The following is a 10,659-nucleotide window of genomic DNA, read 5'->3' on the forward strand; positions in this document are numbered from 1 at the left end:
GTAGCCTAAGTTACTCCCTTAACTTACCCCCTACTTACTACTTACATCAGCTATCTGCCAGTGAAAGTTCCGTCACAATAGGTCCAACCGTTTCAGAGATTAGCCGGAATAACCACCCATAAACACCAGTATTTAGTAAAAAGCGTTTATTTAGCGTTTATTTATTATTATTACAAACAGACACTCCAATTTTATTTATTTGTATAGATAAATATATTTTATAATTATTTTATTTGTTTCAAATAAAAAGTATTTAATTTAATATATTTTATCTCATTATCATATCTCTTTTAATGTGTAGACAATTGCTAAATCCTTTTAGTTCATATGTGAATAAACGAAGCGATGACACTTAGCAACTCATGAAACAGTCCACATACATATAATTAGACAAATATTTGCTTCAAGCATTGCTGTTGGAACAGTCAACAGACGTCTATTATAGGAAGATTCTCAACTGGAAGTCAACGTATGCATCCCAAATGTTGAGCCAGCTTAAATTTTGAGCAAACTAAAAGCTAATATTTGTTACACTTACATATCTTCGTTTGTTATATTAAATTTTTATATTAGGTACTTACTATTTATATTTATAAATTTAGAAATTGCTAATTTGTTGCGTAACTACCTATATAATAGGTGTTTGGTTATTTATACGACAAATATTTCGAGATTTACATGTAAAATTAACTAGACGATTGTGGTTTCACCCGCTTTGGTATTTATGTCTCCGCGTTGATGATTATTGTTATTGCTTCCTAAAATTTTAAACTTATAGTCATAACATAAAATAGTTATTTGAGAAAGTCTTGACAATTTTTTTTACATACCAATTATTTATTTCAAAAGCGATTTTTGTAAATGCAGACTATACACAATGTTTACATTTAGCACCTAATGGTACAAATGAGGTTGGTCTTCGAACATTTTCATACACATTAAATAATATGCATTTATTTTCGTTTATTTCAAATCCATTAAATTTGTAGATTGGCACACCTGTGTAGGTCCTTCTACTGGACAAAGGCTTTCTCTTTATATAGAAGAAGGTAGGGTTGGATCTTAGTAAATCAATATCAGGTGTTTGTTTGTATGAGTTTTTTAGAGTTTTTATTTATATTAACTTTTCCTTGGCCAGATGAATTTTAAAGGTTTTTAACATGTAAATGACGGGGGTGCATCCACCATCTCTCAGATTTCGATAATGCAAACACAGTTATTTAAGTTCCGCATACAACAAAACATCTACAAACTTATTTCTTGTGCTCATCTCTCTGTGATACACTGACTGACACAAATAAGTATATTTGAATGCAAAATAATCAAACTATTAAAATTTATTTGGTTTGATTATTTGAAGTTTAGATAAAAGGTCAAAAATTTAATGTTTTTATCAAAAAGATAAACATGTTCATTACGTAAAATCGTCTGGTATGACCTCATGTCCAGTAGCGTACATATAGCGTCTACAAATATACATTCAAACTGTATCATCCCACTGCTGGTCATAGGCCTCTTTCTCTACGTAGGAGAAGGAATGGGGCATTAATCCACTACGCTGCTCCATTGCGGGTTGGCAGATCTGTTTTCTTCTATGATTAACGATTGCTATCAGGTATTTATGATAACAACCGGGACCGACGGCCTAACGTGCTCTCCGGGGCATGATGGAGGAACCCACAAGAACAAACATCCAAACCGGAAAGGAATATTTGTACAAATACAAACCGTCATTGTTTTAAGCGACTACTCGCACCATTACACCAGAGCGGTTGTTGAAAAAAGAAATAAAAAAAAAATTTGTAACTATTTAATGTTTTATTTACGATGATGTAGTGAGGTTATGTAGAATGCTGTTTTTCATAAAACTAAACGTTAAAAATATTGTAAAATAAAAAATGTGGCCTTTGAGAGGCCTATTCCGACAGATAAAGTATTTTCATATATCCAAAGAGGTTTTGAGTAATTTCAAATTAGTCCCAATATGTCTAGTTTTTCCTGCTGGTGCTTTCGGGGGTTAGGTTTGAAATAATTGATAAATCAACTATTCACGCGTCTGATATTGGCAGCTATTTATGCTCCTTTAACATTAGTCGTTTATACCCTTAGACAATTTAATTGAAAAGTTATTCGTCTCTTGATATTTCTAGTGAATAATATAGAAATATCGTAAACGGGAAGTGAAAACCGAGAAGAATAGAATCTATAAAATAATTTGAAACGAAAAAACGACACGTGCATTTTGTCGTCACAGTAGATATAATTGACTAAAGAATAAAGTGACTATTTAAAAGGCCAACTTGTCTTATAACCTTGCAGATGATCAAAATATTAACTACCGAAAATGTCTTCATTTTATTAAAAGTAAAGTTTTAAGATTTCGCGTGTAAGAAAGAATATTCATGAAAATATTTGGTTGATACATTATAAGTGTGTAAGTAGCTCGACTTCTCGTTAGTCTAGCTGTTAAAACAACATATACACTAGATGAATTTGATGGCTCACGAAGAAAAAAAATCGCACTTACATGGACATTGACAATTAATACAACGTAGGAATTAAAAAAAAATAATTATATTTATTAAATACCCATTATTAAAGATAATTCAAAAAGTACTTATCAGATCTCAACCAATTTAAAATGGATCATCTGTAAGGTCGAGGTACTACTACCCCAGTCGGGCTGCTCCATATTTTGAGCAGGAAATTCCTGCTGTGCCCTACCTGTTTTCAAGCAGTATTGTGTTCCCGTTGGTGAGTAACCAGAGCTCCTGGGGGAATTGGGGATTGGGTCGGCAACGCGCTTGCGATGCTTCTGGTGTTGCAGGTGGCTATAAGCTACGGTAATCGCTTACCATCAGGTGAGCCGTACGCTTGTTTGCCGACCTAGTGACATAAAAAAAAATTAAAATGGAACAATATTTTGTGTAATATTTCTTATACTCAAGGCATCATTACACGGCAAAGCTTTCTTCATTTAAAAATATTAGATATTAATTCATCATACTGCTTTTATGAGTACACATTTTCAATTTAATTTAAAATTACTTTTGAATATGCAAATTCAGTTTTGCTAACACATATGTGAACTCACAACGACTTTGTATCTTATGTATATTACGTGTTTTATTCACTTGAAGGTCTAACACTAGGAAAAAATATCGAATTGAGGGTTGTGGGTCATTTTTGGTTCGTTTTTTCGTGTTAAGTCTTTTGAAGTTAAAAATAATATATATCAACTAGGATTATAATTCAACTATAAGTAAGATAAGCAGTACAATAAGTAGTATGAATTAATATACATGTAGTTACTATACATAGATAGATGTTACATACATAGTCTATATCATTGTACGAATCATTTACATTCAATTTTCAAATCTTCACACAGCTCATTGCCAGTTGAGATGTGACACACGCGTGTAATCATTTGTTACTCGTATATATGTAGTATATTAAATTGTTTATAGTAAAGTGATAAATATTATATGTGAAAATGGTAAGTTATGTTTTTTTTTATTAATTAACTTAATTAACTTAATTAACTTAATTAACTTAATTTTTCACTGGGTATACTGATTTTGATGATTTTTGTTTTAAACGAAAGCTGATGCTTGTCTTGTAGTTCCATTTAAGTTATTTTGATTGAGTTCTAATAGTTACTTTTTGAGTAATCTTTGATAACGCGCATTTACTCAACTATTTTTTCGTCTATTAACTTTATATTACTGATCGATGTAATTGCAGTCGGTTTTTTTTTTTCATTTGTGAGCAAACACAATTATTTTTAAACTGCCATATTTGATGTATTATTAATTTTTAAACTTTATATTAATTTTAACTTTACTATTACATTCGAGTTGAGGGTAAATTATAATTTGAAATTGTTATTATCACAAATTTAATTTATGATTTACATAACTTTTCTAGTTACGTTAAAATACACAAAAAACTATAAAGACTAGCCGCTTTGTTATAAAATAAAAATGTGTATTAACAAAAAAAAATTTTTACGAATTTTCAGAATGGACTGTTTTTATTCGTGTTATTTTTAACAAGTTTTGCCGAATCAGCGAATATTCTGTATGTGACTCCATTTTCTGCACTATCTCATAATATATTTCTACGTCCAATCGGGCTGGAGCTCGCGCGACGGGGACACAATGTTACCGTCATTACATCCCAAAAAGTAAAGGTTCCGCCGCCGAATTACCATGAGGTATTAGTGGATGATAAAGAAATTTGGGACATGTTAGGTGAGTGGATAAAAAGATTTGACATTAAAGCTATACCTTTTGTTATCTATATTTTATATTATTTTGAAGTCTATTTATTATCCCTATGTATAATCTATTATATTTAAAAGCTGTAATAGAACTTCTCTTTTATTAAAACGTCCAAAATCCATCCAAATGTTTAGTTACATAATAATTCTAAAAATAGAAGTATATCCGTGATTTTCAGATTCGTGTCCTTAAGACAAGTTTTTTATTTGAATAAAACATAAAGTGTAAACATAATGTACTAATAGAATATTTGTCGATACCATTTATACGATTGTATAGCTAAATTATTTACTTTAGGTTGTGGATGAAATGTCTACACTGTAATGTCACAAATATTTACAGATGTATATTACATATTTATTTAATAATTGAAAAAAATCATGATTTGTGAATGCACTGTGTCTGTCACCATTACATTAGAAATATTAGATATCAAGATATATTAAGTTACATTAACATATATGCTATGATTCTCTAAAACTCTTATATATTTATGAAAGATGCATATCATTTCCTTATACTAAAAATAATATCATACAGTTTTTTAAATTTAATTCGTAATTCATTTGATTTGAGCTCTTAGATATACGATAAAAGTTGTTAAAGTATCATAATGGGGCTATCTAATATTAGGCATGTAATATGTGTACACTGGATCCAAAGATTAAACAACCCTTGATAATTTTCTTTCTTTTTTTACGTTATTATTAATGTGAGAATCAAAGCTAAATTATTGGTTAGTTTTTCAGTTTGACCGTTTTATTAAGGACTCATTGCTTGCGAACATTATTTGTTGACGTACTTTTCCAGTAATTAATTACTAATGTCGTTTTGTAAGAATATACTTATATCGTTCTATTTAATATACAAATCGAAAATTTAAATAATTATTCTGATTGAAATATACTTTCAAACTGGACATCAAAATAAACTAAACTGAATAAAGTAGATTTATATGTTTTATGTAAGATACGATTTTAGTATTTTTCAAAATTAGAAAGCAATATTATCGAGAAGATATATCGGAAGTAGTACACTACTACTAGTCTACAGGCTAAAAAACCTTACGCTACGACTTATATTTAGTACCGGAATGAAAACCATAAATTTGAAGGCGAAAATATTTTACTTCAAGCACAAAATGTATTTGAACTTCACATTTTTGATCCAAGTTTTTCACGAACTCGTGGTATCACCATTACATGTTCATTATTGTAAAATATTGTTATTAAGACCAGACGACCGTAGGTCAATGTTATATTTCTTTATCATTTATTATCTAATGCGATAGTAGACACAAAAAGATCCATATAAAATAAAACAAAGCAGCTTTGTAATTATTATTCCATAACAACCATTTAGTAAGTATGCAAAGTGCGTTTGTGTTAATATCTTGAGGACATTTGCACATTAGCTCGAAATTCCAATAAAAAAAAAAAAAGAATTAGACGGCATGGAGGTGTACATACATAATCTATACATATAATAAAATGGTAGGAAAGTCAAAACTGTACATTGAATATTTTTTTTTAAATAATACTTGGGGTGACATCTACAATCGATACCGAAGCCAAAAATATAGTTTTTAGAATTTTTGTCTGTTTGCTTGTTTGTCTGTATGTAAGGCCGGGATAAACTCAAAAAGTACTGCATGGATTTACTTCAAATTTAGCACGAATATTACTAAGAAGTCGGGTCAATATATAGGCTACATATTGTCACGCTATCACCTACGGGGAACGGGCAGTGAACCTTTATTTCTTCAACGCATTCTGTAACAACGTGTAATCTAACGACGAATATTTGAATGTTGTTGTTATTATGTTAATAACCATGTCATAAACTAGCTTCACACTATAAATAAAGACATTCTGTAGTATATTTAGTATCAGCATTGCACCCGTGCGCACTCGGGGCGGGTCGCTAGTCTAATATATAAAATTCTTGTGTCGCGGTGTTTGTTGTTAAACTCCTCCGAACGGCTTGACCGATTCTCATGAAATTTTGTGTGCATATTGGGTAGGTCTGAGAATCGAACAACATCTATTTTTCATCCCCCTAAATATTAAGGGTAGTCCACCCCTAAATACATTTTTTTAAATTTTTAGATAAATTGTTTATTTCTTATTTTATTATGATTTGGCGTTGAAAAATACATTCAACCCTAAATTTTCACCCTTCTACAATCAAATACATATAAACATCTTGTATATAAAATTCTCGTGTCACAGTTTTCGTTGCCATACTCCTCCGAAACGGCTTGACCGATTTTGATGAAATTTTTTGTGCTTATCCGGTATCTATGAGAATCGGCCAACATCTTTTTTTCATCCCCCTAAATGTTAGGGGTAGTCCACCCCTAATTTTTTTTTTATTTTTTAGACAAAATTTTTAATTTCTATTTTTTTATGATACAATATTAAAAAATACATACAACCCTAAATTTTCAACCCTCTACCATCAACCCCTATTTTTAAATAGCTTTTAGCGGCAAAAAAACGTTTGCTGGGTCAGCTAGTAATATATAAAAAATATAAAGATACAAATATACATACGGCAGAAGAGAGGAGAGTAGCGTATAATTACCCGACTGCCAAGGAAGGGTTATTTTTATACATCTTCTTCGAAAACAAACTTTGCTCTGTGACATGAGCTCGGTGTTACATCACAGTAAAAGTCTTAGTTCTTTTTTATTTTAAGACAAAATTATTTATATATATATATATCTATATATATACTTTGTATTGTATTAATTTATTTGTATAAAATTTTTTGATATTATTGCTATAAAAATTTAGGTTTGCACATCATATATATAATAGGTGGACGAAGCGGTTCCATTCGAGATAAACTTTTTGTAGAGTTAGGTTGACAAACAAGCGTACGGTTCGCCGTTGATGTCTGCAACACCAGAAGCATCGCAAGCGCGTCGCTGACCTACCTCCAATCCCACTCAGGAACCACCTTACTTATCTATGATCTTCTGTAAGGTTGAAGTACTCCAGATTTAAGCAGGATACCTATACCCTACCTCAATTAAAAGTTTTTTTTTTATTTTTTTTTTGTTTTTATTTTTTTTGTTTTTTTTTTTTTATTTCTTTTTATTTTTTTAATTTAAAGTTTTTTTTTTAAATTTATATATCCTCATTAATAATTTTCTTTTCTTGTTTATAGGTACAGAAAGACCAAATGTATTTAACATGGTCGAAATGTCTGCTGAGGACTTCTACAAACATGTTCTATGGGCCGGTGGTTTAGCTTATACGGAACTAACCTTAAATTCAACAGACGTTAAGGAATTTTTAAAAAAAGACAACAAGTTTGACTTAGTCATCAACGAGCAGTTTTTCCAAGAGGCTCTTTACACACTTGCGTATAAATATAATGCACCTTTAGCATTGGTTTCAACCTTTGGTAATTGCATGAGACATAACGTTGTAGTACGAAATCCTTTGCAACTGGCCACGGTAACTTCGGAGTATTTAGATGTTAGAGAGCCTTCGAGTTTTTGGGGACGATTTAGAAACTTATATTTTACGGCGTATGAATACTTCTGGTGGAAATTCTGGTACTTGAAGAAACAGGAGGAGCTAGTGAAAAAGTATTTACCAGAAATAGCAAACGATGTACCGAGTTTTTACACATTGCAGAACAATGTATCCTTGTTCATGAGCAATAGTCATTTTAGTTTCGACCCAGCTACCGCTCTGCTACCTAATATAGTTGAAATTGGAGGAGTTCATTTATCAAAGAGTAATGCCAGTTTACCAGCGGTAAGACATTTATAATTTTATATCTTCTTGTTAGTTTCTTATCTTATCATATAATTGTTTACTTTGTTTACTCATTATGTAATTTATACGCATACCTACGCGTTTTTAATAAATATTAAAAAAAGGTTTTATATTTGCATATTATTGGTTTTATTAATTGATTGCATTGGATACGAGAGACAGTTGTTATTTTATTATATTTAACAATAGAAGTAAAAATAAAAATAATATGATACATTTATAAATCATTCGAAATGTTTTCATTTTAGGATCTTCAAAAACTCTTAGATGATGCAAAAGACGGCGTGATTTATATTAGTTTTGGTTCAAACGTAAAAAGCTCTGAGATACCATTAGAAAAGAAGAAAGACTTTATAAAGGTTTTTAAACGATTGGAAAAATACACCATATTATGGAAATGGGAAGATGATCATTTTGAAGATAAGCCTCCTAATTTAGTAACGCGTAAATGGTTTCCTCAAAAGGAAATTTTAGGTAAAAATTTATATTTACAATATTACTAGCTTTGCCAGGCATTTCGTTGCGTGGGAAGAGTATGTTCCTAAAACTTAAGAGATCAAAACTATTAAACTTGTTTAATGAGCCGATTTCTTTGAATTACCTATTACCACCAGTAACAATCAAGTTACCGGTAAAAGGTATTAAATATTTAGTACTTTTAGAGTGTAGTAAGTACCAGTCAAGTGGAATTAAATTTAAGAATATTATGGATATTTTTTTAAAAGGTATCATATAAAGGAAGAATTATCTGCCAACCTAATTGTTCATTTAACTTCATAATTATGTTTGAAATGTTATTGCTGCCGATGATATTTCTAGGAGTATATTCCTTTACTTGTTTGTTTGTCTTCGACGGCACCTAATGAATTCTGTTTCTATATCGTACACGAATTTAACGTTAAAATATGCAGTTAATTACACAACGTAAATGTATGTCTTTTATTCGAAATGATATGACTAATAAGTTAAAATTATTTTTCAGTTCATCCGAACATTAAACTGTTTATATCTCACGGTGGCTTGATAGGAATGCAAGAAGCTATTTTTAACGGTATACCTCTCGTGGGCGTTCCAGTATACGCTGATCAATATAACAACTTGCTGATAGCTGAACAAGCTGGTTTCTGTAAAATTCTCTCGTATCATGATATTAATGAAAATACTTTATACAACACTGTAAGTGAAATTCTTAATCACAATTCTTATATGGAAAAGGCTAAAGAAGTTTCTCGAAGGTTCAAGGATAGACCCATGAGCGCTTTAGATACAGCAATGTTTTGGATAGAATATGTAATAAGAAATAAAGGTGCAGAATATATGAAGAATCCTGCAAGAAATATGAACTGGTTTGCATCGAATATGATAGATGTTTATGCTACAATATTATTGGCTTCAATTATAGTGATAGTTGCTCTAGTTAAAATTATAAAGTCACTCTTAAGTTTTTTATCTCTTAACAAAATTAAAATAAATACGAAGAAAAAGATTGCATAATGTTTATACGTATTAATTAAATAAGTACATGTATTTTATAAGTGTTATATTTGTTTCATAACAAGTGTTTAATTTATTATATTTTATCTCATTATCATATCTCTTTTACTCGTAATGTGTAGACAATTGCTAAATCCTTTTAATTCATATGTGAATAAACGAAGCGATGACACTTAGCGACTCATGAAACGTCCGCATATAATTAGACAAATATTTGCTTCAAGCATTGCTGTTGGAACAGTCAGACGTCTATTATACGAAGATTCTCAACTGTAAGTCAACGTATGCATCCCAAATGTCGAGCCAGCTTAAATTTTGAGCAAACTAAAAGCTAATATTTGTTACACTTACATATATCTTCGTTTGTTTTATTAAATTTTTATATTAGGTACTTACTATTTATATTTAAAAATTTAGAAATCGCTAATTTGTTGCGTAACTACCTATATAATAGGTGTTTGATTATTTATACGAAGAATATTTCGAGAATTACAATTAAAATTAACTAGATGATTGTGGTTTCACCCGCTTTGGTACATATGTCTCCGCGTCGATGATTATTGTTACTGCTTCCTCCAATTTTAAACTTATAGTTATAACATAAAATAGTTATTTGAAAAAGTCTTGACAATTTTTTTTACATACCAATTATTTAACTATTTCAGAAGAGATTTTTGTAGATATAGACTTACTGTACACAATGTTTACATTTAGCACCTAATGTTACAAATGAGGAATGTTATGGTCTTCGAACATTTTCATACACATGAAATAATATGCATTTATTTTCGTTCATTTCATATCCATTTAATTTGTAGATTGGCTGAAGGATTGGAAAACCTGTGTAGGTCCTTCTACTGGATAAAGGCTTTCTCTTTATATAGAAGAAGGTAGGGTTGGAGCTTAGTAAATCAATATAAGGTGTTTATTTTGACAGCAATTGGGACAGTTTTACATGCTCCTAGAGGCAGAATGGGGACTTACATAGGCACAGACTCCAGACATGAAACTGGTATTTCTCAACTGCAAATACCCGGCCGCTATGAGCAGGAAACAAGCCCGTGATTGCCATCGTTACTAGAACT

At 30.5% G+C, this 10,659-nt stretch overlaps 1 protein-coding gene across 1 annotated transcript; it reads left to right on the forward strand.

The window, feature by feature from the left end:
* The first annotated feature begins 4,214 nt into the window (after positions 1-4,214).
* On the forward strand, positions 4,215-10,359 carry LOC123656641 (UDP-glycosyltransferase UGT5-like). Its single transcript, XM_045592307.1, has 4 exons — positions 4,215-4,219; positions 7,420-8,059; positions 8,329-8,554; positions 9,063-10,359. The coding sequence occupies exons 1-4, from the start codon at positions 4,215-4,217 to the stop codon at positions 9,572-9,574; spliced, it is 1,383 nt and encodes a 460-aa protein (XP_045448263.1). The 3' UTR covers positions 9,575-10,359.
* The last annotated feature ends 300 nt before the right edge of the window (positions 10,360-10,659 follow it).

The sequence above is a fragment of the Melitaea cinxia genome, chromosome 9, assembly GCF_905220565.1.
Source record: "Melitaea cinxia chromosome 9, ilMelCinx1.1, whole genome shotgun sequence".
Taxonomy (NCBI): Eukaryota; Metazoa; Arthropoda; class Insecta; order Lepidoptera; family Nymphalidae; genus Melitaea; species Melitaea cinxia.